General features: G+C 37.2%; 1 protein-coding gene across 2 annotated transcripts in view; it reads right to left on the bottom strand.

The window, feature by feature from the left end:
• Positions 1-17,145, bottom strand: part of ARFGAP3 (ARF GTPase activating protein 3) — a 39,521-nt gene that overhangs the window by 7,166 nt on the left and 15,210 nt on the right. For both annotated transcript variants that reach the window (XM_075443578.1, XM_075443571.1), the window contains 9 exons: positions 16,369-16,456; positions 15,909-15,965; positions 14,078-14,124; positions 11,748-11,893; positions 8,081-8,206; positions 7,448-7,570; positions 3,159-3,296; positions 1,822-1,945; positions 705-795 (listed from right to left, as the gene is read on the bottom strand). In XM_075443578.1, the coding sequence (XP_075299693.1) occupies positions 705-795; positions 1,822-1,945; positions 3,159-3,296; positions 7,448-7,570; positions 8,081-8,206; positions 11,748-11,893; positions 14,078-14,124; positions 15,909-15,965; positions 16,369-16,456 (940 nt within the window). The remainder of the gene's footprint in view (positions 1-704; positions 796-1,821; positions 1,946-3,158; positions 3,297-7,447; positions 7,571-8,080; positions 8,207-11,747; positions 11,894-14,077; positions 14,125-15,908; positions 15,966-16,368; positions 16,457-17,145) is intronic.

The raw sequence follows: 17,145 nt of genomic DNA, 5'->3' as shown, positions 1-17,145 counted from the left end.
TCTTTTCTATTTCACATTCTTGCAACACCCACAAAGGGTGTCGGAAATAAAAGATGATTTTCAGTAGCCTAAGGGACTACTTTTGAGTCAATCTAATCTAGTACTTCTTCCTTTCTAATTCCATGAACTGTACTCTCCAGTGTAAGGTGTTCCAACAAATCTTTTAAACACACAAACCAACTGCAAAATTTCCTTAACGATTTGGTAAGACCATTGTTAGAAGCAGATATCTTGACGAATGGACATGCCATGCAACCGATTACAGGGGAACATCAAGGCCACTAACACTTTATTAAAGATTCTCCTTAAATTCAATACTATTATGACAGCTATCTTCACATATATAAATATATGTTACTTATGGTACCATAACAAACCTACCTGATAGTCAATTTAGGTGTTACCTCATTTGTTTTTGTAACAAAATATTACAGTTTTCCTTTGATAAAATTATTTACAATATAGTTAGTCTATTATTTGCAACAAGTCATAAAAAGCTGTATAAAATTTTGAACTTACTGAACCGAAAATACGGAACTTGAAATTCAAGAAATAATTAAAAAAACAAAAATTGACTACTCCTGTTACGTTTGTTTGACCTATTAGCAATACTAGAGTATACCGCACTTTGCAGAATATCTAAAAGCAGAGCGTGGGAGCGTATTTGGCACACGATACAGTTTCTCAGTCTGTTGAATATGTACCTGTTGGTTGTTTTTTCTGATCTTCAAACAAGTCAGCTGAACTTATAGAGGAGCTTCCAGAGAGTCTTTCTAGTCGAGCCCTTGCTTCGTACTAGGAAAGATTTGAGAAGTACTGTAACAGTATGCTGTCATCTTTCAAGGTCATGTCAGATAATTCACGAGATTATAGATATAGTTTGAGAGCATACAAATCCATCTGAAGTTGACCATTCTGAAAGCTGTTCCCATTTTGTAGTTTTCACACGACTTCCACAGTGTGAGTTTGTCACCACCTCAACTCATTTCAGAGCTGATCGAAGAGTGATATTTACCATTGCAACACCAAGAGGCCTATTCACTGTTAGCTACCCTAAAAAAGGGGACTGCTGAAAAGGCAGAGGAGAACGAACAACACAACCATTAAAAACAACTAAAAAATCTGAACTGCAGTGGTTGGGGAGGATAAGGAAAAAGCACTGCAGTTAGCATCGTGTTAACTCTTTTAATCACATGAGGCTCTTAATTCAAATTTCTCTGAGTTCTTTGGGAATGATAATACATTGATGACAGTTTTTTATATTACTGTTTACATTATTAGTTGTTCATTAAAAATAGATTCTTTTAAAATGATCCCTCACCTCAAAAATGCAACATAATATTAATCTATTTTTTATTCATAGGCTGATTCAATTACATGTCATTTGTTGAACCATTTATCTGCTTGCCTAGCCTCACAATAATAATAATGTTTCCATGTAACAAATACATGGGGGGACAGCTCTTTTAACAATGGTTTGTTATCATCAGTTTGGGTACTTAGAATAAAAGAAGTCTTCACCCAGCATCAGGCTGACTCTTTTAAAAATAAAGACTGCTGAATCAGTCTACCACTTCTGCCAGAGAGGAATGATGTTGGAGGTAAGGTCCTACTTGCAACTGCAACTCCTTAGGAAATACTAAACTATCAGAGACTTACACATATTTCTATCAAACAAATATTCAAGCAGACACAATCCTATAAGCTTACTAATTCTACCAGTTTTAACTATTTATTGCCTTCTCTTTACTCAAGAGCACCATGTTTATAGTCAAAGAATATTTTAACATTCAAAAATATTTATCACTGCTTTCTACTTACATCAGCATGATCCTGCCTTCCAAAATACATGTCTGATGAAATTGCTTTTGCATTGCCAAATTTTTTTTGTGCCTCATCTGTGTTTAAAGATGGTTCATATTCAGGCTTACGACGAGATGCAGGCCTAAAAGAAAAATAAACTGCATTAGTGAGCGTAACTTTTATTTATATCATGACAGAATGCAATAAATCACACAAGAAGCACTATCATCTTTGTTTTGTGAAGTCTAAAAGTATAATTATGGTTTTTATTTTTAATAAAAATTAAATAAGTATGAACCCAGGATAAATAAATCCAGATAACCAAGTTGATACAGCAGCAAACAAAATTCCAGTGATAGTTTTACAAAATCGTGAATATACACTATTTCAAATTCATTAATCCTCTATCTTAATTTTCAGAGTTCATTTAAAAAGCAAGCTAAAATTATGTCAACAAAGATAGAATATTTCTACAAAACCTCAAAAAAACCAAAACACAATTTCAGTGAAATTCAGATTTAAACATAACAGCACAAAAAGGTTCAGCATCCTTTGAACTGTCACTGCCTTTCGCCTCAAACATACATATTCAACACTTGCCTTTTTTTTTATTCCTAAATAAATGTACTCAAATAAGTAATAGAGTTATGGACATGAACCCCTATAATGTATAATATGCATCACCGGTCCAGTCTTTAGGTAAACAACAGAACGTGCGCGTGTTTAAAAAAAGAAAAAGTTGTGCTTAAGTGCACAAACTGCATTGTACAGGTAAATGAAAATACAGGCAAGAAGAAGAGAAGCAGAAAACACCAACCAAGCACACAAAACCTCACAGTCTTATATTTTCCACTTGATTACAAAGGTAAAACCACAGTTGTCAGAGAAGAAATATATTCATTTTTTATCATCACAACAAATGTTGTTTGCAAGTACCTTTAATACCTTCATCCTGAAAGCTGAGTACCCTGCAGTTTCATTCATTTGCTAATTGGGCTCTGCTTGGTTCATTAGACAATAAACAAAACAAGTAAAGCAAGTATGCTTTCAATGCAAATATTTGAGTTTCTCTCCACATCTTTTGTCTACTTTTTTTGCTGAAACATTTTAGAAATGACCTCCAGTACACATACTGTAAAGCACTGAGCAAAACAGTGCTTAAAATGTAAATAACTAAACAGGAAATCCAGCTTACAAAAGAAATTCAGCCAGGAAGTCCCTTGACTGCTGATAAAAGTTATGGCCGAATTTTCCCTCTAGATTGAAAAAAAATCCCACTACTATGACCAGGACTCAAATCATATTAACAAGCTTGGGCTTGCTGCACAAAAATCAGTTCAGTTTTCTTCGTATACCTGTCTGAAAATCCCGTACTTTTGGAAGTTAACATTACATCAGCATCTCTACTGTTACTTTCTTTCTTCCAAAGAGAATCTGTATTGTCATCCCATTTAGAGAAAGTACTGCTCCTCACATCTGAAGAATCATAGTACCTAAAACAAAAGAAGAAGGAAAAAAAAAGCACTGAAAAAGTAGGAACAATATATTGTTAAATAAATATTGCCTTAATAAGTGTTCACTAGCACACGAGTTTTCAGCCCAATGGCAGTTGTCAGTGAATAATCTGGATTTCATAATATTGGTTAGAAGCTTGGTGCAGTTGAATCCAACGGAAATTTGTTTTTTTCACACACGTATTTAACCAAATGAAAAGTCTGGCCTTTCTTTAGGCTGGATATGGTCTTGAATATGCAGTGGACTGCCTGAAAGATGTGGTCCCATCAAAAACAGCAGAGCAAAATTCTCATTACCTCAAAGTATTATTTCTTCTTTAGCGTCAGACAAAGCACCGGGAAGAACACTGTCAAGATACTTGGCTGGTTTAAGAGCTTCAGGAGCTAAGAAAATTTCAGAATGGACCCTGTGAGCAAGGCATCACCATGATCCTACAAGGTAAGGTAGGCTGCTCATAACGGCTCGGTGCTCTTGACACTCTTTACTAAGAAACCAGCTATGAAAAAAGCCACCACAACTTTCAAGGCACTTTGAACGCTCCAGAGATCCAAGAGCACCTAACCCATGGCATCCAGTTGTGCTGTGGTTTCACATGGGGCAAAGTTTTCTAACCAAGGGGATGACAATGGCTAATCTCATCATTCCATACGAATCAATCTAGAAGCCATGCAAGCAGAGAATCTGCTCCCATTTTCCGAGGTATCAACAAACATAGTACAGTAAGGACAGCCCTTGTCTCTGGTTCTGCATATATATTTTTAATACAAATGTTAGTATTAAACACCTCTGACCTTTGTAACATGTTTTATTAAAACAATGCCACATGACATATTTCTTAAAAGCGAGTCTTAGTTTAATAAGACAATCTTCTCTTGCGTTTCAAAACTGCACGGAAAACAGAAACCAGAAAGAAAAGGAAAAAAAAAAAAAAAGCATGTTTGTCAGTTCCAGTGGTACTTTAGTTTGACCTCTTCCCCTTTGATTATCTACACGTATCTATGTATCTATGTATTCCACTCCTATGGAAAATACTTGAAAACTGACTATTAAACTGTCAAAGATTAAGAATTTCCCTTTGTGGTTAAATAAACTTCCTTAGAAAGTTTGGATACAACCAGGATAGGGAGTAAGATGATCAAAACAACAAGAGGCTAGCAGAATAGAACCATTCAATAGAACAAACACAGGCTATTGAAGTCCACATCCGTATTTTGTGAAAAGCACCTTTTAAGAAAAACATTCTCCATGTTTGTGTTCTGAATAGTCAGGACATTGTTTCTGCAGTTTATGAGAAATGCGATGGCTTCAGCAGCAAACTCTCCCACCTCTGCACATGAGAAATAGCAGGGACAGATCTGGAATCATCTTCTACAAAAAGTCTCTCCCCTTCTCTCCTGACAGGCAAAGGGAAGGGCGTTTAGCGCTCTGGGCAAAGGAGACTCACTTCAATGCAATCTTCATCTTCACAGTATCAACCCACAGAGCGGGTGCCAGACCAAATAGATTTCGGAAGGTATTTTTTCCTGCTAAATGAGGATTTTTACCCCCTCCACCTTTTGGATACAGGTGGAAAATCCAAAATAAGAGTCATAGATGAAACTTGAAAAGAAAGGAATGCCAGAATCTCCGTTTTGGGGCACATCACTATACCAATTTAATCTTCCGCTGTTCCCGTGAGCTTAGGTTGTTTTCAGTGCAGTATCACGTGTAAAATCATAGAATCATAGAACAGTAAGGGTTGGAAGGGACCTTAAAGATCATCTGGTTCCAACCCCCCTGCCATAAGCAGGGACATCTTCCACCAGACCAGGTTGCTCAGAGCTCCATCCAGCCTGGCCTTGAGCACTGCCAGGGAGGGGGCATCCACAGCTTCTCTGGGCAACCTGCTCCAGTGTTTCACCACCTTCATGGGGAAGAATTTCTTCCTAATATCTAATCTAAATCTGCCTTCTTTCAGTTTAGAGCCGTTCCCCTTTGTCCTGTCACTACACACCCTTGTGAAAAGTCCCTCTCCATCCTTCCTGTAGGCCCCTTCAGGTACTGGAAGGCTGCTGTAAGTTCACCCCGGAGCCTTCTCTTCTCCAGGATGAACAGCCCCAACTTCCTCAGCCTGTCCTCATACGAGAGGTACTCCATAAATAACAAAATAAAGCAAAGCAGAAACTCCCAGTCAAGAGTGGTACACCACCAGAAAGTAGTTGGTATTCCAAATTTCTTCATTCAGCTGCCTTTCTCTCCCCTACATCAGCTTAAAAATACGGCAAGGCACTACATGCTTTCCCACAACCAGGGTCATTTTCTTTTGGCCTGTCTTCTCAGTTTCTCTGTCATATGTTCCTATGGCAGCAGAGTGTAGAAGCACAGTATACAACCTCCAAGGAAGCTAGTACATAGCAATGCTCTTATTCCTGCCTACCTAATGAAGAAGCCATAGCAATCTTTAAAAGTTCCATATGGATGTGTAATAACAAACAAGGGGGGTGTGTGTGTGTATATATATGAAGCTATCCAACCTCACAATCGCCATCAAAACCATGGGACAGCGCAGGGGCTGCAAGAGCTGATTTTCTCCACCCTTCCCTTTCAGATTTTGGTAACTCTGCAAAATACTTCTCCAGTATTTGGGAGGGGCAGAGGGAGAAAGAAAAACGGCATTTAATAGAAAATAAAATTTTACACTGTTATGTTGATAAAGATTTCATTCACTGTAGCAAAAAAAAAAAAAAATTGAAGTCCAAGGATTTTGAGAGGCTTCAATTATATATCTAAACATTGAGACATTCAGCTCACTTAATTTACAGATACCTATCAGCACTCTGATATCCAGCATGATTATTTTGCTTTTGGGCATATACTAAGATGATATTAAAATTACTTTACCTCTATTTCAAAGTCCCACCTTGGAACAAAGGATAATAACCATGTTACAAATCTTACCAGGTCCAACAATCTGACTTTATACATTCTTTTAAGAGAACGAATCTATATACCGACTCCAACTGGATTCTATTACTGCCATAACTAGAAGAACAAGAGCCAGGAATAGTTAGGTTACAATTTATCTTCTAATTATTGAACCAAGACACATTTAAAAGCCTCTTCCATAATTCATCCTTTGCCTGCTAGTAGGCTTATGAATAATTTGAGAGCAGCAACAGTTCATTTCAAGGAACAAACAGAGAAGCACCGAAATGATACGTTTTATTTTACAAGACTGCTGCCAGTTCACTTGGTACCATATTTGCATTTCTGCCACTAGTGATCACACTACAAAGTAATGACACAAAAGCCTTTGTATTTTTACTAGCCTGTGTACAAGTAATTAGGTACAATTTTTCATATTTCTGTGGCACCAATCCCATAAAGGCAGTTTATAAAAGCAACACCTGTTTCTATCTATCCGTCCAGAAACAGCTGGTTCATTGCAATTAGTGCCTGTAGGACTAATTCTTTTTCTTCTCCCTCCCAACAGCAGTATTTTATAACTTGCATTGCACTCATGCTCTGATAAAAAATTTGTCAGGTTTTTTTATTTGCTTACCTTTTACGTTCACAGACGTAAAAGTCTGACAAATAAGACTGCAGACATCGACACAAAATATCCAACACACACTACCTCAAAAAGATTTAAGATTTTGCATTTGGCATGCGTCCAGTTGAAAGACTGATGCAACTCTAGCATATCCAGCATCAGACTTCAATACTCGTTAAACTGAAAGTTGGACAGTACCACAAGGGAGAAAAAAAAAAGAATAAAAAAAAAAAACGAACACGCATCATTCTGGCAAAAAAATTCACTAGATTCAGCACACAGCAAATAAAAGCTTATATGGCAACTGCCTGTGCCAGCACAGACTAGACCCTGAACAAGGCAAAACTTATGAACACATAATTCAGACTACCTTCTCCTCACAAAAAGTAATTCCTCTTCTTCATAAATACATCTGTCATTGAGGTAAGGTCAACTCTTTCACAACTTTTCTGATTCAGATGTCCCCTGAAAATACGCTCAGTGTGTAGACATGTCCAATTGTCTTCTGTTCTGAAGTTCCAAATATATTGTGCATATCTGAATACATAACTTGCATGTACTTCTACCCTCACTCAAAATAAAAAGTTTATACATTACCTTGAACTAGAAGAGAAATGTGAGTCATCTACATCATCTATGTACTTTTTCTTCGGCTTTGCAATTGCAGGTGTTTCTTGCTCTATTGTCTGCATATCTGAGGTGACCGAGTGAGAAATGCCACTGGGGACAGGAAGAAAATAAGCACGTAAACAGATGACAAATCTCACACCCTGAAAAAAAAATAAAGGAACTAAAGCCCAAATCTAGTTTCTGAAGCTTGCTGATAAAGCCCAAGCTATACAAACATTTAAGAAGAAAAGAGAAATTAAAACCATTCCAACAGCTGGAAAACACAGCTATGTGGCTTTTTCAGAGTTTTGGCTTGTAAAAGACAGGCTATACTTAGGCTGGTACTGTTCACTGAAAACATCCTGGCTACCTTCCTCACAGTCAGCTAATGGAGGCAAACACCCTACAGACACCCTACATTTTAGGTTAACACCTGTCTGGCAGGTTAGAAATTATATCTATTAGAAGCAATCCTGTCCCTTCCCCCTAACGGATACTAGACTGTTTGATGATATTGTTTAAGTTTCCATAACACACTTTAGTATATTTTTTCATTTCCTAAGTGAGCAACTGCATAAAGCCACAAAGTATTTTAAACACAGTTCACAGAACTTCACATACCTTCTGTTGCTGCGAAACCCCATGCCAAGTCTCTCCAGTTCATTTTTCTTTCTACCAGATAGATTTAACTTTTCTTCTTTTGCTTTAATATCAAGATCTCTGTAGGCCAACCGTAAAGATGACACGCTAGAACAAAACATACAGTTAACACACAGCTGTACAATGCTGCACTGAATGCCCAACCCAACAATATTGGGAGAAAATTAACAATATATATTGTAGCATTGTATTTTGTATGTTCTGTGGTTACTGAAAATACTATTAATTGCATTAAATTCCAACTATAAGCAGGAGAGAAAGCCACAAGAGAAGACTCTGTAAATGGTATCCTAGTCTGTGTACGAGCAGGTAGTTGTTCTCAAAACGAATGTGAAACATGCTACTGGCTAAAGTTCAGGACAGTTTTGCATCACCATCAGGTCAACCTGAAAAAGTCTTTTTTCCACAGTCCTTACTCTATGTGATACCAAATAACTGTCAAAATTATCAAACTCAGACATACTACAGTACTGTGGCATCGATGACATAATATTAGTACTGTTTTCCCCTAATGCGCAGCTTGGCCCTGCTACAGCTCCCTCCCTCCACACTCCCAGTGGTTTTAATACTTGCTATACATGCACTGGAGACAACTGCTAGAGGGAGACCACGCTTCTTTATTGATGCCACGCTTCCCTGTGCCCAAAAAGGTGTCTCAGAAGAGGGGAGGAGAGAGTCTTTGTACTCCTAAAATGGAATATATTCTGTATTATAGAAACCTTGAAGCATCCAAAACTTCTCATTTTCTGCGCAGCTGGCAACACATTTTGTCATCTGAAACATCCTCACGGTTCAGATACAGTAAGCTGTCTTCCTGAGGTGCCACAAACCTTCTTACACCTCAAAACAATCTTCATCATTTTCCAGTAACACCAGTGTAGCAGAGAGGTTTTTAATCTTGATTACAGAATTGTAGAAACACTGCTTAAATTTAATTTGTTAGGTTAAAAGGGATACAAATAGTAATTTTAATGAGCAACACAAATATTTTAATTCAAAATTGTGACTGGCAAAGTATAAATGAACACTATCAGAAGAAAAGTAAATGAGATTTAGGATGCTGCTGGGAGACATCCTGTCGCAATAGAAAGGAAGTATCTAAGTCTGAAAACCCTTGTTAACTATCCATTCATTTTATGCAGAAGCAGGAATGAAAAGAAAACAAGTTTTGACCAAGGGGTATTTTCTTCCAGTGTGTCTCCTAATTATTTGATTACTGAAACAGACTTTTCCCGGCTTGATTTCTTCTGGTCCCAGGCATACTGACTTAACTTTAACCAAGAGCACAAGATGCCCCTACCAAAGTTCATACCCTGCTGGCTAGTGCATCTCCTGCGAGGCAGGAGCTGTCTGGCTGAGCCTGTTGGAAGGAAAAGGGCACAACATCTGGGCTTCTTCCTTCACAGACAAGGGACACAGGTACCAGCCTGCTACAAGGAACAGAACATCACTCCTCCACTGATGAGGCATTTCAAAAAGCAGGAAAGCCATCTCAACCTTGTGATGATTAGGGATCCTTTGATTGGGGCTTTTGGAGGACTTGGAGCCAGAACTACAAACATGACTACATCTTACGTTCAGATGCTTATAACAACAGAAGTCAGATACACACCAGCATGCATCTGTGGAATGACTTTTGAAACCGATAAAATCAGAAAAATATACCTTCAAAGCACAGAATACGTTCATGGACGTTTAAAAAAAAATAAATTCTTACAGGCTAGGACCAAGCGTTACACAGAAAATTGAAAAAATTCTCTAAAATACAACCTGAAACTGCTACTGATAAAATCTACCCAGCACTGTAAGTAGAAAGATTAGCAGCCCACTTTATGAAATCTGTTTTATGAACATCAAAAAACTTATTTGCTGTTGATTAAAACAAATAGGGATACTGATCAATTTTTTTAAAGAAACTCCAGTTATCTATCGTCTTGTCAGTGCACAGCAGAAACTAAAGAAACTATGTACCAATTACAAAATCACGTTTTAAGTCTCAGGACTCTTTCTCCTTCTAAGCACTAGACTACAAAAGCATCGCTTCCATTCCTGCCACGTACACCCTGAATTAATTTACTAAAGCTTGTTACTCAAAGCTTTTAAAATAAAACCGCTAGACAAATTAGTTAGAAGCAAATGCAATTTTAAAAGTATTTGCCGTTCTTTAATTTTGGTACGTACTGCCATCTACAGTTAAAAATCCACAGTTAATCTCAAGGGAAATACAGTTACCTTGCCTCTACTGGGATCGGATCCATCAACTAACATGTAGGTGCACCCCTAATGTTTGCAGATATTTTTAGAGGGTTCTGGCCACTGCAGCAAGGTTGCAGCAAACGTATACTCAAGGTTGTGTTGGCTCTGTATAGATTTACACACTCTGACACAAAAATTGAATCACTGCTTGGGACATTCTTCCAAACTGAATTGCATCATTAAAGATAGTGTCATTGAAGAATAATAATAAAGAATAATGAACACTAATTTTTCATGTTATTTAATAGTCTGTTCCTCCAAGTCACTCTACTGGTAGTTTTTGGCAATCACTGAGAAGCATGACTTTGTGGTAAAAATATTTCAAAAATAATAACCGTAAGGGGATTATTCATTTTTCCCGCTGCACCCAGATCATCCATTTCTGCAGAGGCTACATAAAAGTGAGCAAAAGGGTTAGAGAGGAGATTACAGACCAAAGAGCTTGGTACCATGAGCTCCAAGTGATCCAGTAATTATGTAATAATTCAGAAACTTTCTCAATAGATTATAAAAATTATGCATCTTAGCACTTCGGAGGATGTTAAGCTTTACAACAGTAGAAGTGTACACTAACCAACTCTTGAATAGTCTAACTCTGATGACAACTAACGAAGCGTTAAAATCCAAAAACATGTAGCAGAGAAACATAGTGGAAAGAACCAGGAGCAGCACCCGCTGAGCTTAAGGGCTGAGTGTTTATGAATTAAGATGGACTGACAGATTCGAGGTCTCAGACAAAAATATTCAAAGGCTTTTGGTGAAAATGAAGGCAGTTCCAGTATAAAAGAGCTAAAACCTAAGCAGGTAATTCTAGACATACTTAAACTACCCCCTGCCTTCAGCATAGAAACTCTTACCCAATAAGCACAAATAAAACTAAATACTTGTGTGTTCCCTATGCTCTTAGAAAGACTTTTAAATAGTATTCATTCACTACACCAAAACAAAATAAACTAGGTAACTAGCACGGAGTGAAGACAGTTCAAGAGGCAAGAGTCTTCTGTAGTAATACTTAAATTTAACATATTTTAGATTTATTTCACATTTTATTCATATGTAGCAGCAGAACATCTTATTTTCTGTGTTAAAAAAGAAGAACACTAAGGTTATTTTTAAAGATATAATTGGGCTATTTCCACAGAAAGTCATCAACTGCAGAAACATACTTAATAGAAAAATAAAAAGGGCAATGGGGGAATTACTGTTTGGCTCACCTCACCCACATCTGGGTTTTCTTTTAAAGCAAGAACTGAAGTTTTATTTGCATTAGTTAGTCTCTGGTAGTATTTAAAATGTTCACAATTACTTTATTAACAGGAAATTAAGCTTCATGTTTTACTGTTTTACTGTTGTATATATAATTCATACTTACAGTGGCTCTTCCTTCTCAGTTTTCTTACTGCTATGAAGATCCTCTTGTTCCTTCATTTTATCTACAGCTTGTGCTTGTTTTTCAACCTCATTAAAGCTTTGGCTGCTCACTTTTTGTGCCCCCAAACCACCTTTTTTGGCACCGAGCTTGATTTATTAAAAAAACAAAAAATAAAAGCCCCAACATTATAACCGAGACAAACACTTCAACTGACTTCACAGTTAACTTTGAAAGCTACAGCAAACACCATACTCTGTTCAGGAGCACACGCAAACAGCAATGAAAATTTGGAGCAGAGAAAACAGTTTTGACCCTCCACCTGTTTCTTCTATTAACTCCTACAAATTTTGTTAGCTCTGCAGTCAGGCACCACAGGTAGTTTTAATTGTTCAGAGGTTGGCATATTCAAATAAGTGTTATAATATATAGCACAACTTTAGTTGGTTAATAACGATTTTGTTGCATAGGAATAACATAATAAAACTCTTTGCAATGGAACCATTTGGTGCTCATTCACGTAATTCACAATTTACCTTTAGAAGTGGCCAAGATTCTTCAATTAGTTCTCACTGGCCAGTACTAGTGTGTTATCTTAAGTTTAAGTATTAATTTATCCATATTTTCAATAAACGTGTACACAGCTAGTTACTGATTTATGACAGGGGAGCAATACAAGCAACACCAGTTTTGTATATAGGTGTATGCATGATTAGCCCTCGCACGTGCCAAAGCATTGGAAACTTCTTTTAGATAAACACAAGAGCTGAGAGGTTCCAGTATTGCACTCGTTCTTTCAAAATAATTCTACTTCTAGTTCACACTACTTCAATAGTTATACATATTCTTTCATTCTGACTATCAAAAGATTTTAAAAACACTTCATACTACAAATACGAATAGATACAATGCTGATGCAGATGGTGGCACAGCACTCAAACTGCTGTCCTCAGTCTGCTGTGTGTTTAATTCCTCATCTGCAACACTGCAGCAATATTAATTTTCACAAATCATTTGTCTTAACCTTTTAACACTTTAAAGTCTTCATGTAAAAGTTCTGGCCTACGTCCATACAGTTTTAGGCTCTAACACTACAGTTCACAAACTGTGCAATGCACCTGTGAACCCAGTTATGTTGTTCTTACTGTAAGGGTACATACATGCAGAAACCATTTAGAATAAGAAATTCCTCTTGCATATTAGGGCCCTCTAGTGGGAGCAAGAAATAATAGGTTTCAATCTAAATTAAGCTGCTCCATTAAATCTTCAAAATCATTTGCCATACAATATCCCAGACTTGAAAGAAGTTAATCCCTGTAAGATACTGTCACCCTAATAGCCTAATATTAGGGCTATTTCCTTGGGCCTCAGGAACCACACATTCAAAACCTAGCTTTTCCTAGCTAACTTGAGTTAACTTGAACTGCCTTACTCAATTTTCAGGTTCCTTGAACCATCATTCTGAGCTACTCAACTCTCCTCGTGCCTTCTTTACAGAGACCAGATGCCTAAGAAAGTGGTAAGACCCAATCCACAAACAAGTCTGTAAACTATCTTGAAACTGTACTGAATGCAGCTGCAAGTTATCTATAAATACAACCAAATACCACAGTGCTGCGTGGTATGACATGAGGCTTGCTCCAGAAACACCTACCTGCATGTCTCAGACTCACCTTATATTGACAGATTATGCCACATGTGCATATTTAGCTACTCAAAAGTGCTACTGGAACTCCTTCTTGTTTTCAGAATTTGCTACAAAAACATCTGTATGACAACTAACTTAGGTGAAAGGCTGAAGCAGCCCTGCAATCCAGTACCAGCAAGTGAGAAGAAAGGTTACAGGGCACCAGTGGAGTTGCAGGGACAATGGTTGTGAAAAGAACTGAAGTGAGATACTGACCTTGACATCAATATATGCTTTGACATCTTTATTTTACTCATTTTTTAAAAGATATCACCTGCTGTTCAGGTCCAGACAGCACAAAGAAAACACTCAGATATACACGTGAAAGTCTACACAGTTCAGCGAGCTACATACATGTAAACAGAATTTATCTGAGGTCAGAAAACAACCTACAGATCTGAAGCACCCTACTAGATAATAACACTAACATGTCAGACAAATTCATTTTAACAATAATCCATTTTCAAACAGACCATTGGCTGTTTTGATATAGAAACAGCTTTGATCTCCATTTTAGTTTCATAAATTCTTACTGATACAAGTACTATGTAACGCTAACTTCCATGATACATTTCCATATTGCGATCCACATATTTCCAGAAATCTATAATACAGATAAAAATATGCATTATTTACATACACTTACCCCCTTCTTAGCTTGATTTGGCTTCTTTTTTATGAAGGTGGCGTTCTCTGCAAGGATTAAATGTACATTACTTGACATATAATTAATTCCAGAACTGCAGAAGATAATTTCCACAATATCAGACTCCAAATAGTATTTGGAATTTCTTTTAATGCCTTGAAGTTACAGTTTCTACACTAAGAGACTGAGATACTAAACTGAGTTACAGGCAACAGAGCTGTGAATACCTCCAGAAAAGTGTGGGGAACTGCCTCTGACTGAGGATATGATATCTCTTGCAAATACATCATAGTAATAAAATTATAACTCAGTTTTCAGTTGTAGATACCTGCTATTAAACAGAACAAGCATGTGGGCCTTGCTATTCTGAATCAGACCCAAGGTCCACCTGATCCCGTACCATTTCCAGGATAAACTGTTTCCTGGATAGACAAGCATTAGCTATGTTTAAAACCACCAATGGTACAGATGAAATATACTTGTATCATCATAAACAAAATCGCAAACATTATCAGAAGTGACAACATACTCACTAGATTGAATAGTTCAATTGTCTCAGTATTGGGAGGTAAACTTTATGTATAAAGCTTGAAAGTTCCAGCCTTAATGCTTTGTATTAAATCTTGAAACATGGAAAAAAAACCAAACCTGCACTCTGCTCTGCATGAAGACTGACATAACTCCTAATCTCCATGCTGTTAATGAGACCCTAACAGGACTCACCACATTCTGTAAGGCACTGTATTGTGCCTTTTTGATAGCTATGCTGAGCCAGGGTAGATCTCCCACAATCAAAAAATTTCAATCAACAACTCCTATTGAATACTCGTACATATAGAAAAACTGGTTTGAGCTGAAATTCAGTTGGAAACAGGCATACAGAGAACAGAAATTCTTCACGTAAGATAGAGCTTGCAACATCCAGAACAAATAAGAACATCACTTGTTTTATAAGAACACGTGTTAAAGATACAAATAAGAAAACCAGGAAGGATACGCAGTCAACTATTTTTCCTAGTCTCCAGCTCTCGGAAAAAACTCCAAACCCTACCAAGCAAACACAGAAACAGCAATGAAGACCATACCTTCCTGAAAGCACTGAGCTAGTACCAGCCACCACTTCTTTGTTACCCCTGTGCTGCTGAGAATCAATACTCATTATTCTCAGAAACCTGCTCCGGCAGGATGATCTTAAAAATCGTAAGTCACTGATGTATTTCGTTCTATTACATTTTCCTCAACTTTTTTTTTTACTTACTTATAGCATGACAGACCCTTCAGTGTTAATTGAGTTAATAAGTCAATTAAGACTCTGGACATTGCAGATACTGTGTTACAAATACAAGATTTTTCCAGTCTAAAATTTTATGTTCGGTTTTCTGAAAAGGGAGCAAAAACTGTATCTAGATAGAAAGACTGACCTATTAGTACAAGATGTGTTTGCTTAACATAAATAACAGGCCATTAGTCACAGCACAATGCTCTATTCTACCTGTGTGCTTTAAACACAGAACTTAACACAGCCTAATAGGAGGTGTGAAACATTAATGGTCACCTTTATTAGGTATGATACCTGTAGCATTTAAATACATCAGGTTGGCTAAGACAGCATAAATAAAACCAGAACAACACTGACTAAAATTGCTTACTTAGAAGGAGTACACTGTTTAACAGAAGAAGTTGTAATACAAATTCAGATGTTTCAACTAACTCATGCACGCTGGTATTAAAGTAAGAATTCCACATCTCTTTCCAGTCACACAATCTCTATAGAAATGAGTATTTAAGTACACTATACTGGCTGCTATCTTCTTCTGCTTACACTCCTTACCTAATGCAGCTTTTGGTGATGTACTGAGGCAATCAACACTTGGTCCATGGTCTGGTCCTGAAACATAGTGAATAACAAGAGTAAGAATATCAGAAGGTTCTTCAGAATACTTAAAAACCAAAACACAACTCACTGTACTCAAGGTACTGCTTGATACATATAGCATAATGTGTTGTTTCTATCACAGCTTTGCCAGTTACTAAAAAGAGTACCAGGCACCTATAGATTCATCTGAAGTCTTTCAAATAAAATTTTAATTAGGATTTCTATCAAATATTATTAAAGAACATGCAGTCCCACACATTCTAGCATAACCCTTCTAAAAAGTCTTTCCTCTCCAAAATTCTTGTGTTATTAGCATGGTTAGACTACATAACTACTGAAGTGGGGTAAAAAGAGCCTAAACAAAAAGAGATTGCCAGAAAAATGCAGCTTATTGTTAACAAAAAATCAGTCATACCTTCATAGCACTCTGGACTATTTTCTGAAGTTTTCTGCTGCAGAGAAACTGGCTCTGGCTCTGATAACACCCACTCTGTATTCTCTGCCTTGAAAAAAATTACAAAATCAGAAATGCACACAAATTAGAATACAGCAAATAAATATAAGCTCTGAGCCCAAAGAGTGCCTAAGCATCACTGATAAGTTAATACTGGATTCTTATAATTACAGCTTCTAGGTTTAAACCCTGTTCTCGGAAGGGCAGTTATTAAAGTTACAAGAAATGCCTACATTTAATAAAAGCGAGCTGGTTTCAAACCACGCCCGAGCATCTGCATTTCCCTCTCCAGAATTTCAGTATGTTTACCGTCCAAAAAATAACATGTGCTTTAATTGTGCTTTAGATGCATTTATTGTATGCTGGCTATTAATTGTCTTTACTCAGTAATACAGTACAGGAAATCTGGATCATTTATTTACATATAATCACCAAGCTTTCTCCCCACACTAAGCTCTTGCACTTTGAATTTTCTAACACTGAATTTTTGGTTGTGAGCAATCCTCCCAAGTCTTCCTGATGAGTTCTCCCACCTCCCTCAGACACATCTTCCTCCACGGGCACGTTTGTGACCTGGTCACAACAGTATCAGCGTAGTATTATCTTTTCCACCAGTGCTGTGCCACCGCCAGCTTGTTTTTATTCTTGCCTAAAACCTCAATCTCAAAACTTCCTGACATCTCTCTCAAAACACACATACCCAAATAATGTCTTGCCCTGAGGTACACAGACTGCTTG

Source organism: Opisthocomus hoazin, chromosome 1 (genome assembly GCF_030867145.1).
Source record: "Opisthocomus hoazin isolate bOpiHoa1 chromosome 1, bOpiHoa1.hap1, whole genome shotgun sequence".
In the NCBI taxonomy this organism is placed as follows: Eukaryota; Metazoa; Chordata; class Aves; order Opisthocomiformes; family Opisthocomidae; genus Opisthocomus; species Opisthocomus hoazin.
Note: the sequence above shows the minus strand (reverse complement) of the source record. Positions and strands in the feature narration are given on the sequence as shown.